Source organism: Scyliorhinus torazame, chromosome 16 (assembly GCF_047496885.1).
Source record: "Scyliorhinus torazame isolate Kashiwa2021f chromosome 16, sScyTor2.1, whole genome shotgun sequence".
NCBI classification, from domain to species: domain Eukaryota; kingdom Metazoa; phylum Chordata; class Chondrichthyes; order Carcharhiniformes; family Scyliorhinidae; genus Scyliorhinus; species Scyliorhinus torazame.
In genome coordinates, this window is record NC_092722.1 from 94,887,220 (window position 1) to 94,904,818 (window position 17,599).

General features: G+C 45.3%; 1 protein-coding gene across 2 annotated transcripts in view; it reads left to right on the forward strand.

Annotated features, from left to right (window-relative positions):
• The window catches only part of supv3l1 (SUV3-like helicase), a 287,161-nt gene that overhangs the window by 249,737 nt on the left and 19,825 nt on the right, over positions 1–17,599 (forward strand). For both annotated transcript variants that reach the window (XM_072478761.1, XM_072478762.1), the window contains one exon: positions 4,989–5,165. In XM_072478761.1, the coding sequence (XP_072334862.1) occupies positions 4,989–5,165 (177 nt within the window). The remainder of the gene's footprint in view (positions 1–4,988; positions 5,166–17,599) is intronic.

The window sequence follows — 17,599 nt, forward strand, 5'->3', positions numbered from 1 at the left end:
TCCTTCTCGCCACCTCCGCACTCCAATCCTGATACACACGGATCACCGCGTTCTCCCACCTGCTGCTCCGTGTCTTTTTCGCCCATCTCAGGACCATCTCCCTGTCCTTGTCGCGGTGGAACCTCACCACCATTGCTCAAGGTATTTCTCCTGCCTTTGGTCTTCTCACGAGGACTCAATACGCTCCCTCCACTTCCAGGGGGCCCGTCGGGGCCTCAGCTCCCATTAGTGAGCATTGTGCTCACATACGCCCCAACGTCGGCTCCATCTGCCCCTTCGGGAAGACCCAAGATTCTTAAGTTCTTCCTCCTCGAGCTATTTTCCAGGGCTTCCAGTCTCTCCATACACCTCTTATATAGTGCCTCGTGCGTCTCCGTCTTCACCACCAAGCCCTGTATCTCGTTCTCATTTTCGGCAGCTTTTGCCTTCACTCCACGGAGCTCCATCTCTTGGGTCTTCTGCGCCTCCTTTAACCCCTCAATCGCCTGCAGCATCGGCGCCAGCACCTCCTTCTTGAGCTCCTCCACACATCGCCGGAGGAACTCCTGCTGTTCCAGGCCCCATACCAACTGGCCTCCCTCCACCGCCATCTTGCTTCTCAGTGCCCTTCTTTGCCGCTGCTCCAGAGGATCCTCCGCAATCTGGCCACTATTATCTCTTCTGTCCATTCACATCCGGGGGGACTCCCTTCTATGTCGCCTCACAGTGGGTTTAGCCTTCGAAAATTGCCGTTGGGGCTCCCGATAAGAGCCCAAAAGTCCGTTAAAACGGGAGGTGCCGAAACGTGCGACTTAGCTGGTCATCGCCGCACCCGGAAGTCCAGTTTGGTAGTTTTTATGCTGCCCCAACTAATGTTTTTTGCCCCTTAAGAATAACTTGACCCAGACAGATTCCATATCATCTGTACTAATATCTTTCCTCAATATTGTATCAATGTCTAATCAACAATGCAACTCTACCACTCAGTCTGTTCTTCCTAAAAACGTAACAGCCCTCAATGTTTAGTTCCCTTCCTTGGTCACCTTGGAGCCATGACTCCGTAATTGCAATTATATCATACCTCTTTACGTGTATTTGTACAACTAATTCGTCCATTTTATTTCGAATGCTCCACCTGTTCAGGTACAAAATCTTAAGGCTAGTCCTTTTAATGATCAAAGAACAATACAGCACAGGGCCAGGCCCTTCGGCCCTCCAAGCCTGCGCCGACCATGGTTCCTGCTAAAACTAAAGCCGTCTGCACTGACTGAGTCCGTATCCTTCCATTCCCACCCTATTCATATATTTGTCTAGATGTCCCTTAAATGCCGCTATCGTACCTGCTCTCACCACCTCCCCAGGCAGCGTGTTCCATATATTTACCACCCTCTCTGTAAAAAAAACTTGCCTTGCACATCTGTTCTAAACTTTTCCACATGCACTTTAAACCTATGTCCCCCTTAGTACTTGATTCTCCTCCCCTAGAAAAGAGCATCTGACTATCCACTCTGTCCATGCCACTCATAATCTTGTAGACCTCTGTGTCAGGTCGCCTCTCAACCTCCGTCGTTTCAATGAGAACAGACGGAGTTTATCTAAACCCTCCTCATAGCTAATGTCCTCCATACCAGGCAACATCCTAGTTTCTGTACCCTCTCCAAAGCATCCACATCCTTCTGGTAGTGTGGCGACCAGAATTGTACACAATATTCCAAATGAGGCCTAACTAAGGTCCACATGACCTGCCAATTTTTATATTCGATGCCCCGACCAATGAAGGTCCGTATGCCTTCTTGACCACCTTATCGACATGCGTTGCCACTTTCAGTAATCGGTGGACATGCACGCATAGATCTCTCTGCGGTCAGTACTTGAGTTCTACCATTTACATGCTTTGGACCTTCCAAAGTGTATTACTTCACACTTGTCCGGATTAAATTCCTTCTGCCATTTCTCCGCCCAAGACTCCAACCGTTCATATCCTGCTGTATCCTGTGTCAATCCTCTTCACTATCTGCAACTCCACCAATTTTTGTGTCGTCTGCGAACTTACTAATCAGACCAGCTACATTTTCTTCCAAATCATTTATATACACTACGAACAGCAAAGGCCCCAGATCCCTGTGGAATGCCACTAGTCACAGCCTTCTATTCAGAAAAGCACCCTTCTACTGCTACCCTCTGTCTTCTGTGCCCATGCCAGTTCTGTATCCAACTTGCCAGCTCTCTTCTGATCCCATGTGACTTCACCTTTTGTACCAGTCTACCATGAGGCACCTTGTCAAAAGGCTTTACTGAAGTCCATGTATGCCTTTCCCTCATCTATCATCTTTGTCACTTCCTCGAAAAACCCGACCAAATTAGTGAGGCACGACCTCCCTTTCACAAAACCATGCTGTCCATCACTAATAAGTCCATTTGTTTCCAAATGTGAGTAAATCCTATTTCTAAAAATCTTTTCCAATAATTTCCATGCCACTGATGTAAAGCTCACCGGCCTATAATTTCCTGGATTATCCCTGCTACCTTCTTAAACAATGGAACAACATTGACTACTCTCCAGTCCTCTGGAACTTCACCTGCAGCCAATGAGGATACAAAGATTACTGTCAAGACCCCAGCAATTTCCTCCCTTGCCTCCCGCAGTATTCTGGGGTTGATCCCATCAGGCCCTGGGGACTTATCTACTTTAATACTTTTTAAGATGCCCAACACCACCTCTTTATTAATATCAACATGACTCAGAAAAATGCTTCTCTTTGGTGAATACTGAGGCAAAGTATTCATTTAGTATCTCTCCCATAACCCCTGGTTCCATTCGTAGATTCCCTCCAAAATCCTTGAATGGACCAACCCTTTCTCTGGCTACCCTCTTGCTCATTACATATGTAGAAAACCCCTTAGGATTTTCGTTAATCCTGTTTGCCAATGACATTTCATGACCCTTTTTAGCAATCCTAACTCCTACCTTAAGCTCCTTCCTACCTGCTTTATAATCTTCAGGGGCTTCATCTGTCCTAAGCCTTTTAGACCTGACGAATGCTTCCTTTTTCTTTTTGTCAAGATTCATAATATCCCTCATTATCCAAGGTTCCCTATACTTGCCACCCTTATCTTTCGTCCTTGCAGGTACATGGTGGTCCTGAATTCTAATCAACTGACATTTGAAAGCCTCCCACATGCCGGATGTTGATTTTTCCTCAAACAGCCACGTCCAGTCAACACTCTCCAGATCATACCTAATGCTGTTGTAATTAGCCTCCCCCAGTCTAACACCTTCACCTGAGGACCACTCTTGTCCTTTTCCATAAGCAGCTTAAAACTTACTGTTCCCGAAATGATCTCCTGAAATTTTGATCACCTGGCCGGGCTCATTCCCCCTCCCTGAGTTGGGCTACTTACATATTGTTTCAAGAAATCCTCCTGGACGCACCTTACAAATTCTGCTCCTTCCATGCCTTTAGCAGTAAGTGTGCCCCAGTCAATATAGGGAAAGTTAAAATCATCCACCACGACAACCCTATTGTTTATGCATCTTTCCAACATCTGTCTGCATATCTGCTCCTCTATCTCTCTTGTCCTGTCCCTACTATTTTTTACAGTGTCATTCTCTGATACAGCCCCTTGATTTCTCTGCCTATTACTTTTCTTATTCTCCTTGCTGCCTTTTCCTCTTGTTCTTGATTCTCCCTGCTCTGAATCCTTACATAGGTTTTCAGCCCTATACCATATTAATTTAAAACCTCCCCAACTGCTCGAGCAAGTACCCCTCCAAGGACATCAGACCCGGTCCTGCCCAGCTGTAAGCCATCCAGTTTGTATAGGTCCCACCTCCCCCAGAATCCATCCCAATGCCCCAGAAACCTGAAACCCTCCCCCTCACATCATCTTGTCAGCCACGTATTCATCGATACATCCTGCTATTTCTATTGTGACTAGCACGTGACACCGGTAGTAATCTTGAGATCACTACCATAGAGGTCTGACTTCTCAACTTTCTTCCTAACTCCCACATTCTGCTTTCAGGAGCTCATCCCTTTTTACGTATGTTGTTTATGCCAATGTGTACCATGACCACTGGCTGTTCACCTTCCCCCTCTAGAATGTCCTGTAACCGCTCCCAAGATATCCTTGACCCTAGCACCAGAGAGGCAGCATACCACCCTGGAGTCTCATTTGCAGCCACAGAAACGCCTACCTATTCCCCTTACAATCGAATCCTCTATAACTATTGCTCGCCCACATCTAAACACTCCTTAAATATTATGAGGGTCTCTGGCTCCACCGCACTTGCAGGCAGCGAATTCCAAACTCCACCACCCTCTGGGTAAAAAGATTTTTCCTCACATCCGCTCCTAAACCCCCTGCCCCTTACCTAAAATCTATGCCCCCGGGTCATTAACCCCTCCACCAAGGGGACAGGTTTGTTTCTGTCTACTCTATCTAAGCCCCTCATAATTTTATACATCTCAATCATGTACCCCCTCAAACTTCTCCAAGTCTATCCAATCTCTCTTCATAACTTTATTTCCATTGCCCCTTAGTGTCCAGGGATGTGCAGGTTAGGTTAGGTTCCAGGGTTATGTGATAGGGCGAGTTGGATATAGGTAGAGTGCTCATTCGAAGGGTGAATGCACACTCAATGGGCCAAATGGCCTCCTGCACTGTAGGGATTCTATGATTCTCTTCACATCTGTGTGTGTGTATTAGAAATTAGATGATAGTTGACCAGTTGTATTTGCTGCATATCTCATTTAGTTCATGCTAAAAATAAAAAGGTAATTGTGTTTAAATCTACAAACCTGATGACTGTGATTATTGGGCAACCAAGGGCCAATGACTTCAGGTATTTTCTAAAAATTATTGGTTAATTCACTTGTGTTGCGACTCCAGATCAAGGGGGCTGGAAATGAATGCGCCCTAGCCCAGGGGGGTGTAACAAAAAACTGTTTATTTACTGGCTACTTCTCTACAGATTATTTTTTACGGGCCCTTTCTCTAATTTGCAGGATATATTTGTCAGCCTGTCGCAGGTAGATGGACTATATTTTGTGTGCAATATTGATGATTTCAAATTCCTGGCTGACATGATTCAGCACATCCCACTGAACCTCCGTGTGCGATATGTCTTCTGCACTGCGCCAATCAACAGGAAGCATCCCTTTGTTTGCACCTCCTTTTTAAAGGTATGTTGTTCACAATCCTTTCCTTGAACGGGATCATGCTCCCTCTCGTGCTGTCAGGCCCTCTGTAGCTTAACCGTTACAGTATTAAATAAAGAATTTGAATTTATATATAACCGCTTTGCTGCCAGCTGAGTACATTTCTGAAGTGCAGATGCTGTTGTACTTTGGGAAATGCAGCAACTAGTTTGGGCATGACAAGGTCCAACAAACAGCAAAGGAGTTGTTAGAAAGTTCAGTGATATTGATTGAGGGAGAAATATTGGCCAGAGGGAACATCTGTGCTATTCTTTGATTCGTGCAGCAGGTACATTTACATTTACCTGACAAAGTGGCTCAGCCTAAGTTAGAAACATCATTCAAAAGACAACACCTAACATTACAGCACACAACCTTCTGAATCGGGAGGCAGGAGTGCTAGTAGTGAGGCAAGTTGTATTTTTTCTAACACTGAACAGCAATAGCAGGGCCATTCCGACACCACATTGAAGATGCCAGTAATCAGTCTATTGGCTTTATTGTATTCACATTACGCAAGGAAATTTCTTCAGAATGACTCACCAACTGTTGGACAACTCTGTGAAGCAGATTAATAACATTATTTAAATGTATAATACATCTATTCATTAATATACAGAAGTAAAGCATTAGAGAATATACAAATCAGAAGTAGGGAGAGGGGACAATCAAACTAACAGTGAGAAACCAGTCAAGGTTTCGAAAAACAAGCAACCCTGAATGGCCAGTATGGAGCACAGACCAGATAGGACAGGGAAATATTTTTTCAAAGCACAATTTTTTTTCCATTGGATAATAATATTTAGCTTCGAAACAACAGAGCCTCAGCATTGTGCATCATCTTGATAGTAAAGATGGCAGGGACTCTGGGAAATCTTATGATGTGTGTGTGGCATACAAGATGTGTGAGGTTTTGGATCTACAAGGCATCCAAGACGGTCACATCTGCATGAAGTGCCAGAGGGTAGCAGTCCTTGAACAACATGTGGTTGATTTGGAGCAGCGATTCTCTTCACTGCGCACCATACAAGAGGGAGAGAGGAACAGTTGTGGTCACTCCACATCGTGATAGGCAGGCAAGAGCGTAGGAAAGTGCAGGAGAGTGGGTGACCATTCATTGAAAGGGAAAGAGACAAAAGTTTGGGGACTCGTTTGGAGTTGTCTAACAGTTATGAAATATGAAGTGAGCAACACAACTGAATCAAGCACAGATGACCCGAGGGGAAAACATAGTACCATGATGTCTGAGCCAATCTGGGAAAAGAGAGGGAGGCTGGTAGGCAGATTAGAAAGGTGGTAGTAGTGGGTCACTCAATAGTCTGAGTGATAGACAGTCTAGTTTGCACCTGAGATCGTAAATCCCATATGATGTGTTGCCTCCCGGGTGCAAGGGTTCGGGACATAATGGATCGGCTGATCGAACTTCTGGAAAGGTTCTAGAGGATGCAGTTCATGTGGGAACCAACAACATAGGGAAGGACAGCTTTGAAGATCTTGCAGGACCCGTTTCAACAGTTGAGGAGTAGATTGAAAGGCAGGACCTCCAGAATAGTAATCTCAGAAATACTACCTGTGCCACAAACTTCACCATTTAGGCAGATCAGTGAGGTAAATGTGTGGCTTGAGAGATGGTGGAGAACAACAAAGAACAAAGAAATGTACAGCACAGGAACAGGCCCTTCGGCCCTCCAAGCCCGTGCCGACCATACTGCCCGACTCAACTACAATCTTCTGCACTTCCTGGGTCCGTATCCTTCTATTCCCATCCTATTCATATATTTGTCAAGATGCCCCTTAAATGTCCCTATCGTCCCTGCTTCCACTACCTCCTCCGGTAGCGGGTTCCAGGCACCCACTACCCTCTGCATAAAAAACTTGCCTCGTACATCTACTCTAAACCTTGCCCCTCTCACCTTAAACCTATGCCCCCTAGTAATTGACCCCTCTACCCTGGGGAAAAGCCTCTGACTATCCACTCTGTCTATGCCCCTCATAATTTTGTATACCTCTATCAGGTCGCCCCTCAACCTCCTTCGTTCCAGTGAGAACAAACCGAGTTTATTCAATCGCTCCTCATAGCTTATGCCCTCCATACCAGGCAACATTCTGGTAAATCTCTTCTGCACCCTCGCTAAAGCCTCCACAGGGAGGGGTTTAGATTTTTGGAACATTAGAATCATTTTTGGGATAGAGTAAACTGTCCAGAGATGGGCTTCACCTGAGCTGAAATGGGACTAATCTCCGGGCCGAGAGAGTAAATAGTGTAGTGGGGTAGATTTAAATTTTTAAAGGCGGGTTGGTTTGATTAATGGGCTTAGTTTTAGAACTACCAGTGAGGGCAAAGGAAGGAAGATGGGGAACAGGCAAAAGAAAGTGGGGAAAGGCTTGAGTGTTGACAGTGAACAAAGAAATGGTCGCTTCCCAAAGGACAAGAAAGAAATGAGGGCAGCCTGTAAATGCATGGAGTAAGTGAACAAAATTGGGGAGCTGGAAACAGAAATGATCGAGGGTTAATGACATTGTAGCATTGACACAAATGTGGCTCAAGCCAGAACAGAACGCGATACTTAACATTTCAGGTTCTAAGGTTTTTAGTGGAAACCGGGTCAGTAAAAAGGGAGGAGGTGTAGCTGTCTTGGTCAAAGATAGTATCACAGCCCTTGAATGTGATGCAATTCCTGACTCAGAATCTATATGGTTGGAGGTGAGAAACAGGAAATAGAAACATAGAAAATAGAAATAGGAGGGAGGCCATTTGGCCCTTCGAGTCTGCTCCACCATTCATTATGATCATGGCTGATCATCAAGTTCAATACCCTGATCCCGCCTCCCCCCCTTGTCCCATATCCCTTGATCCCTTTAGCCGCAAGAGCTATATCTAATTCCTTCTTGAAATTACACATGGCTTTGGCCTCAACTACTTTCTGTGGAAGTGAATTCCACAGATTCATTACTCTCTGGGTGAAGAAATTTCTCCTCACCTCAGTCCTAAAAGGTTTACCCCTTATCCTCAAACTATGATCCCTAGTTCTGGACTTCTCCACCATCAGGAAAATTCTTTCTGAATCTACCAGGTGTGTCAGAGTACAGGATGGAAGTAGAAAATCTAGTGGCGTGGTGTGACAACAACAATCTGTCCCTCAACGCCAGCAAAACTAAAGAGTTGGTCATTGACTTCAGGAAGCAAAGTATCGTACATACCCCTGCCTGCATCAATGGTGCTGAGGTGGAGATTGTTGACAGCTTCAAATTCCTACGTGTGCACATCACAAACAATCTGGTCCACCCATGTCGACGCTAGGACCAAGAAAGAACAAAGGTGCCTGTACTTCCTCAGGAAACTAAGGAAATTTGGCATGTCCACATTGACTCTTACCAATTTTTGCAGGTGTACCGTAGAAAGCATCCTATCTGGCTGCATCACAGCCCGGTATGGCAACTGCTCGGCCCAAGAAACTATAGAGTCGTGAACACAGCCCAGTCTGCCATGTGAATCCCATCCATGGAGTCTGTCTGCACCTTCCGCTGCTTTGGGAAAGTGGACAGCATAATCAAAGACCACTCCTACATGGGTTATTCTCTCTTCCAACTTATTCCATTGGACAGGAGATACAGAAGTCTGAGAACACACTAACAGGTTCAAAAACAACACCTTCTCCACTGTTACCAGACTCCTGAAAACCCTCTTATGGACTGAACTGATCTCTTCACACATCTTCTCTACTGAGTAGTGCTACACTCCGTATGATCACCCGATGCCTGTGCCTATGTATTTACATTGTGTATTATGTCCCATGTTTTAGCATGTATGGAACGATATGTCAGAACCTTGGTACATGTGACAAATCAAAATCCAATATCCAAAAATCCCTGTCTTATCCTTTTAGAATTTTGTAAGTTTCTGAGATCCCCTTGTCATAATATCCACTCATGTATATAATGAGATGCAGAAAGGCAGTGATTGACACACAGGATAACTAATGAACACACACGACACATAACAACCATTCACCAGACAGGACACCACCACTATAAAGCACACAGGGCATTAAGACTCTCTCTCTACAGGACACAGCGACTGAGATAGTAAGAGTGCACAAGCCAGTGAGCACTATCACCATGAGGTAGAGACTTAGTCTGGTCAAGCCAGTAGGAGGTTATCAGTTAAATTGATAGAGTGTCAACTCACAGCAGACTATGTACAGCAATCAGGAAGTTCAATAAAACAATGTTGGACCATCTCCTGTGTCAGAAGCCTGTTTCTAGTTTCACTGCATCCAGTTGCAGTCAACATCTAACCAACTTACTTAACACGTCACCCCTCTCACTCTTCTAATGAATATAATCCTAACCAACTTAGTCTCTCCTTCTATGACAGTCCCGCCATCCCAGGAATTAGCTTGGTAAACTTTCGCTGCACTCCCTTCATAGCAAGAACATCCTTCCTCAGATAAGGACACCAAAATTCTGCACACTATTCCAGGTGTGGCCCAACCAATACCCCATACAATTGCAGTAAAACATCTCTATTCTTCCTCTCGCTGTGAAGGCCAGCATAACATTTGTCTGCTGTACCTACGCGCTTGCTTTCAGCCACTGATGCACGAGGACACCAAGGTCTCGCTGAGTATCCAGCTCTCAAGGTGAAAGGGAGCGGTTACCTTGTTGGGTATTTATTATAGACCTCCAAAGAGTGGGGAGGAAGTAGAAGAGAGCATTCTTAGGCAGTTTATGGAAATCTGTAAGATAAACAAGTAGGGTTGTGCTGGTTGGGTTTTAAATTACTTTAAGGTAGACTGGGAGAAGGGTAAAGTGTGGGGAAGTGAAGGGGAGAAATTACTGCAGTGTGTACAAGAGAACTCTCTGGAACTGTACATTTCCAGTCCTACCAGGGCGAAAGCTGTGCTGGGTCTGGTCCGAGGAAATGAGGCAGGCCAGGTGGAGAACGTCAAAGTGGGGGAGATGTTGAGAAATAGCAATCATAATATAATAAGTTGGAAAAGGATAAAATCAATCATGGATTAAGATCCCAGACTGGAAAAAGGCAGATTTTAGACATCTAAAAGTTGAACTGGAGCAGGTTGATTGGAAATGTATTTTGGTGGATTAAACAGTGGATGAAAAATGAGAGCGTTTCAAAAGAGAGATGAATAGGGTGCAAGCTAGGTACATACCCATGAGAAATAAAGACGGATTATCCAAAGCTACCTCACCCTGGATGACTCAGGTTATTGAGGAGAAAACAAGGAAGAAAAAGGTGATACATGCCGGAATAATAATAGCAATAAAAATCAGGCAGAGTATCTCAAATGCAGGAGGCTAAAGCTAGAATAAGGAAGGCTAAGAGGAAGCATGAGGAAAGGATAACAGGCTGCGCTAAAACAAATAGCAAAATATTCTTCAAGCATATTGATAGTAAAAGATTAGGGAAGGATAGAGTGGGGTCCATAAGGGAAAAGCAGGATAAACTGCTCTCTTTTTAAAATTAATTTAAGGGACGTGGGTGTTGCTGGTTAGGCCAGCATTTATTGCCCATCCCTAGTTGCCCTTCAAAATGTGGTGGTGAGTTGTCTTCTTGAACCGGCTGCAGTCCATGTGGTGTAGGTACAACTAGTGTGCTGCTTGGGAGGGAGTTCCAGGATTTTTACCACAGCGACAGTGAAGAAGCGGGGATAGGTTTCCAAGGCAGGGTGGTGAGTGACTTGACTTGGAGGGGAACCTCCAGGTGGTGGGGTTCCCAGGTATCTGCTGCTCTTGTCCTTCTAGATGGTAGTGCCGTGGGTTTGGAAGTGTTGTCTGAGGAACCTTGGTGAGTTACTGCAGTGCATCTTGAAGATAATAAACATGCTGCCACTGTTCGTCGGTGGTGGAGGGTTTGGATGTTTTTGGGAGGAGGAGCATTCAAGCGGGCTGCTTAGTCCTGGATGGTGTTGAGTTTCTTGAGTGTTATTGGAGCTGCACTCGTCCAGGATAGTATTCCATTACACTTCTGACTTGTGCCTTGTAGTTGGTGGACTTTGGGGGGTCAGGAGGTAAGTTACTTGCCGTCGGATTCCTATCCTTTGACCTGCCCTGGTAGCCATAGTATTAATGTGGCTAGTGCAGTTAAGTTTCTGATCAATGGTAATCCCCAGGATGTTGATTGTGGGGGTTTCAGCAATGGTAATGCCATTGAATGTTAAGGGGCGGTGATTAGATCCTCTCTTGTAGGAGATGGTCATTGCCTGGCACTGTGTAATGCGAATGTAACTGGCAGAGGATATGGCAGAGGTACCAAATAAGTACTTTGCTTCAGCTTTACCAAAATAGAAGATGGTGACACTGGCCCAGTTGAAAGTGTGGATGCTGAGCAACTGAACAGTATAGTGTAAGATAAAGAAGAAGTGTTTAAAAAGGCTGGCAGCACTCCAGGTAAAGAAGTCGCCAGGCCCGAACGGGATGCATCCTAGAATGCTGAGAGAGGTAAGGGAACATTGCGCAGTGTTGATTGAATTTTTTCAGGCCTCCCTGAACACAGGATTCATCCTGGGGGACTGGAAGATTGCAAATGTGACGCCATTGTTTCAGAAAGGGGCAAAGAATAACCCAGAAAACTACAGACCTGTCAGCTTGACATCAATAGAGGAAAACTGATAAGAGGCCATAATACGGGATGAGATAAATATATACTTGGAGAAAAATAAGTTAATACTGTCATGTGAGAGTACCTTTAAGAAATGGGTGTTTATAAGTGGGTGTGTATATAAATATCTGTAGTGAGAGTACCTTTAAGAAACTGGTGTTTATTACTGCAGTGATGTCAGAGAGTGGGTGGCGCTGGGCTGTCTGTCAGCTTTTTACTTTCGTTTTAGGCTGTTGGTTGCAGGGTGTGTTTTTGGTTTCGTTTTCAGTGTTGGAGCTGAAGCCAGGCCAAGCAGGTGTACTGCTGTTCTTTCTGCCATCTCATTTGGTGAATTCAGAATTATAAATGTTCTCGGTAGTCAATGTAAACCTAATGTGCTTCTGTTGAAAGGTGTTTCTTTTGTTTTCTGGATGTTGTTTAGGAAGTTTATTAAGGATTACTTAGTGTTGTATTCTTTGGAGGTTGTATTTGAATTGATGGTTGCTAAGATGTTCACTGTATGTTTTAAAAAGGTTAACTTGAGTTCATAGAATAAACATTGTTTCGCTTTAAAAAATACTTTTCCACTTCTGCTGTACCACACCTGTAGAGTGGGCCGTGTGCTCCCCATACCACAATCTATTAAAAGTTGTGGGTCAGGTGAACTCCATGATACACTTTGGGGTTCTCTAAACCCTGGCCCATAACAATACCAGACCATGAACATGGCTTTGTCAAGGGCAGGTCATGTCTGACAAATTTCTGATGAGTTCTTTTACGAGGTGACACATGCAGTCGATGATGGTAGTGCTGCGGATGTTGTATATTTGGAATTTCATAAAGCATTTCATATGGTGTCACATGGAAGGTTGGTTAGCAAATTAGAAATGTTTGTGATTGATGGATCTTTGGCAGCATTAATTAGAAATTGGCTAAGAGATTGGAAAGAATGTGTTGGAATAGATGTGCATTTCTCAGACTGGAAAACAAGTTGAAAGTGGTGTTACCCAGGGCTCAGTGTTGGTACCGTTGCATTTTCTGATTTATAGAAACGATTTTGAAATGGTGCAAGGATCCTCCTGTTAATCCCTGTCTGTCCCTTTTAATTTCTGTTGTTCTGCTATTTCAGTGTTTATACCTGAACAATTAATGGGACCTATGCCTTTAAAGTGAACTGCAGGAAACTCCACCAGGATGTGCTGTTTGGTCTGACATCACAGTGATGACACCACTTGATGGACTTGGCTGACGGCCAATGAGTTGTTTTAAAATTGCCAGGCTAAATGCTGCTTGGTGCTGAACGTTCTGCAATGTTCTGCAGGGCAAGGAGGGTTTCATCTTGCTTTCAGTTTTGTTTTGATCAGAAGCTGGAGGTTCACAGCTCTGATTTTTCTCTCTCTCTCACCTGATGGACTCTGTCTAAAGAGCCAAAGTAAATACTTTTCTCTCTGTACAGCCAGATTGAACTGCAGGAAAATCCAGTCCAGCAGCAGGTGAAGGCAGGGTCAGTTGTTTAAAAGCCCTTTTTAAAATCCCGTGTGGGGGACTCTGTTCTTATCTCAGAAAAACTGTTGATCATTCTGGTGTTGGAAACAAATAGGAATTGCGCTGGCCTGTGGCTGTTCCTTTGGAGTGAAGGCCCAGGTTAATAAAAGTTAAGGTGCCTTCCGCAGTGGGAATCCTACAGCCGGGAGCTCTGACTGAATGCAGCTGCCAGAAGATCCTCGTTAGCAATCCAACATTAGCTGCATGTTACCGTATTAAAAATATTGCATGTCTTGTCTCTATTTTTGTTATAAATAAACAGTAGTTGTGTTTCACTTACAAATCTGGTGCTGTAAGTCATTGGAGCAGTCAAAGGCCAAAGACCTCAGAAACCTGATACAAATTATTGGTCAACTTGTGTTATGACTCCGGGGCCTGTGGGGCTGGAATTGACCACACACTCACCCAGCATGTCGTAACAATGTGTGTTGAGGGCAAATTCTGTAAATTTGCAGATTATACTAAGCTAGGCCGAATAATGAATTGCGAGGCTGACGCTGAGTGACTTCAGAAGGACATTGACAAGTTGGCCAAATGGGCAGACACCTGTGAGATGAATTTCAATGCAGAAAAATATGAGGTACTACATTTTGGGAGAAGAAACATGAGGAGACAGTACTGGCTCAATGGTACATCTTTGAAGATAATACAGGAGCAGGTGGGCCTCTGGGTTCAAGTTCATAATCCTCTGAAGGTGGCCAGACAAGTTGAAACAGTTGATAAGAAAGCTTATAGGATCCTTGGGTTTACAAATGAAGGCATAGTGTATAAAAGCAAGGAAGTGATGCTACACCTCAACAAATCATTGGTCAGACCACATATCTGGGCACCTTAGTTAAAGCCCTGGAGAGAGTGCAGAGCTGATTTACCAGGAATGAGGAATTTTACATACGAGGAAAGATGAAAGAAATTGGGCTTGTTCTCCTTGGAGCAGAGAAGATTAGCGACCTTATTGAGAAGTTCAAAATTATGAACATTTTTGACAGGGTAAAGAAGTTCTGTTTCCATTAGTTGGTATGTCAGTGACTCTGTGTCACCATTTCAAGATGGTCAGCAAGAGAGGTAGGAGTGAGATGAGGAGAAACTTCTTTACTTCCCATTGGGCAGGTGCAGCATGGGTTCATAAAGGGCAGGTCGTGCCAACTAATTTTGTGGAATGTTTTGAGGACATTATCAGTGCGGTAGATAATTGGGAGCCAATGGATGTGGTATATCTGGATTACCAGAAAGCCTTTGACAAGGTGCCACACAAACGGTTGCTGCATAAGATAAAGATGCATGGCATTAAGGGTAAAGTAGTAGCATGGATCGAGGATTGGTTAATTAATAGAAAGCAAAGAGTGGGGATTAATGGGTGTTTTGCTGGTTGGCAATCAGTAGCTAGTGGTGTCCCTCAGGGATCAGTGTTGGGCCCACAATTGTTCACAATTTACATAGATGATTTGTAGTTGGGGACCAAGGGCAATGTGTCCAAGTTTGCAGATGACACTAAGATGAGTGGTAAAGCAAATAGTGCAGAGGATACTGGAAGTCTGCAGAGGGATTTGGATAGGTTAAGTGAATGGGCTAGGGTCTGGCAGATGGAACACAATGTTGACAAATGTGAGGTTATCCATTTTGGTAGGAATAACAGCAAAAGGGATTATTATTTAAATGATAAAATATTAAAACATGCTGCTGTGCAGAGAGACCTGGGTGTGCTAGTGCATGAGTCGCAATAAGTTGGTTTACAGCTGCAACAGATGATTAAGAAGGCAAATGGAATTTTGTCCTTCATTCCTAGAGGGATGGAGTTTAAGACGAGGAAGGTTATGCTGCAATTGTATAAGGTGTTAGTGAGGCCACACCTGGTGTATTGTGTTCAGTTTTGGTCTCCTTACTTGAGAAAGGACGTACTGGCACTGGAGGGTGTGCAGAGGAGATTCACTAGATTACAAGGAGAGGTTGAGTAGACTGGGTCTGTACTCGTTGGAATTTAGAAGGATGAGGGGGGATCTTATAGAAATATATAAAATTAAGAAGGGGATAGGATAAATGCGGGTAGGTTGTTTCCACTGGCGGGTGAAAGCAGAACTAGGGGGCATAGCCTCAAAATAAGGGGAAGTAGATTTAGGACTGAGTTTAGGAGGAACTTCTTCACCCAAAGGGTTGTGAATCTATGGAATTCCTTGCCCAGTGAAGCAGTTGAGGCTCCTTCATTAAATGTTTTTAAGACAAAGATAGTTAGTTTTTTGAAGAATAAAGAGATTAAGGGTTATGGTGTTCGGGCCGGAAAGTAGAGCTGAGTCCACAAAAGATCAGCCATGATCTCATTGAATGGTGAAGGAGGCTCGAGGGGCCAGATGGCCTACTCCTGCTCCTAGTTCTTATGTACTCCGAGTTATGCACTGCCTGGGAGAATGATGGAGGCAGATACCATAGGAGTTTCAAAAGAGCGCTGGACATATATTTGAAACTGATAACTTGAGGGCTTTGGCGAGGGGGCTGGAGAATGGGACTAGCTAGGTGATTCTTTCGGGAGCCGAATGTGCGTGCACGATGTGTTGAATGGCCTCCTGTGCTGTAAAATTCTTTTTTTTTTAAAAAATATGTTTATTCAAGTTTTTCAATACATTTTTACAAAACACTCCAAAAAGGAAAGAAAATATACATAAGAAAAGTAAAAAGGGAGGCCTTTTTAGTCCACTAAACATTAAACTATCTAACAAACTGGGGGGGAAAAATGGGGCAAACGCCCCTTACAATAATAAAAGCAAGCCAAACCCCCTCGCCCCCCTGGGTTGCTGTTGCTCTTGACCTCCACCTAATGTTCCGCGAGAAAGTCTAGGAACGGTTGCCACCGCCTGGAGAACCCCTACACAGACCCTCGCAAGGCAAACTTTATCCTCTCTAACTTGAAGAACGCTGCCATGTCATTAATCCAAGCCTCCACGCTTGGGGGTTTCATATCCCTCCACATTAGTAGGATCCTCCTCCGGGCTACCAAGGACGCAAAGGCCAGAACTCCGGCCTCTTTCGGCTCCTGTACTCCCGGCTCATCTGATACCCCGAATATTGCTATCCCCCAACACGGTTTTACACGAGTATCCAAGACTTTGGCCACAGCCTTTGCAAAGCCCTTCCAGAACCCCTCTAGCGCTGGGCACGCACAGAACATATGGGCGTGATTCGCTGGGGTCCCCGAGCACCTCACGCATCTGTCCTCCACCCCAAAAGACTTGCACATCCTCGCCCCTGTCATATGTGCCCTGTGAACCACTTTGAACTGGATCAGGCTAAGTTTGGCGCAAGACGAGGAGGAGTTAACCTTACCCACAAGCCCTCACCCAGTTCCTCGCCCAGCTCCTCCTCCCACTTGCCCTTCAGCTCCTCCATCGAGGCTTCCTCCACCTCCTGCAACTCCTGATAGATTGCCGAGACCTTGCCCTCTCCCACCCATACACCCAAGGTCACCCTGTCCTGAATCCTCCGTGCGGGAAGCAGCGAAAATTCCCTTACCTGCCTTCTCACAAACGCCCTCACCTGCATGTACCTAAAAGCGTGTCCGGGGGGGTAACCCAAATTTCTCCTTCAGCGCCCCCAGGCTAGCAAAAGTCCCGTCGATAAATAGGTCCCCCATCCTTTTAATTCCCACCCGATGCCAGTTTAGGAATCCGCCATCTATCCTGCCCGGTGCAAACCTATGATTATTCCGTATTGGGGACCAAATTGAGGCCCCCAACTCACCCCTGTGCCGTCTCCACTGCCCCCAGATCCTCAGAGTCGCCGCCACCACCGGGCTCGTGGTGTACCGTGTCGGCGGTAGCAGCAGAGGTACCGTCACCAACGCTCCCAAGCTAGTGCCCACGCATGACGCCGCCTCTCATCTTTTCCACGCCACGCCCTCTCCCTCCATTACCCATTTCCGAATCATTGCCACATTGGCTGCCCAGTAATAACTACACCGGTTCGGTAGCGCCAGCCCACCCCTGTCCCGACTATGCTCCAGAAACAGCCTCTTCACCCTCGGGGTATTACTTGCCCCATAATGTTCCTGCTTACTCGCTTTAAAAAGGCCTTGGGGATGAGGATGGGCAGGCACTGGAACACAAACAGGAACCTAGGGAGGACTGTCATCTGAACGGACTGCACCCTGCCTGCCAGGGAGAGTGGCAACACGTCCCATCATAATCACATTCAGGAGCCTCCGCACATTTGCATTTAGCTGCCTGCCCTTCACGAACCCCATCTGGTCCTCGTGTATCACTCCCGGGACACAATCCTCAATCCTTGT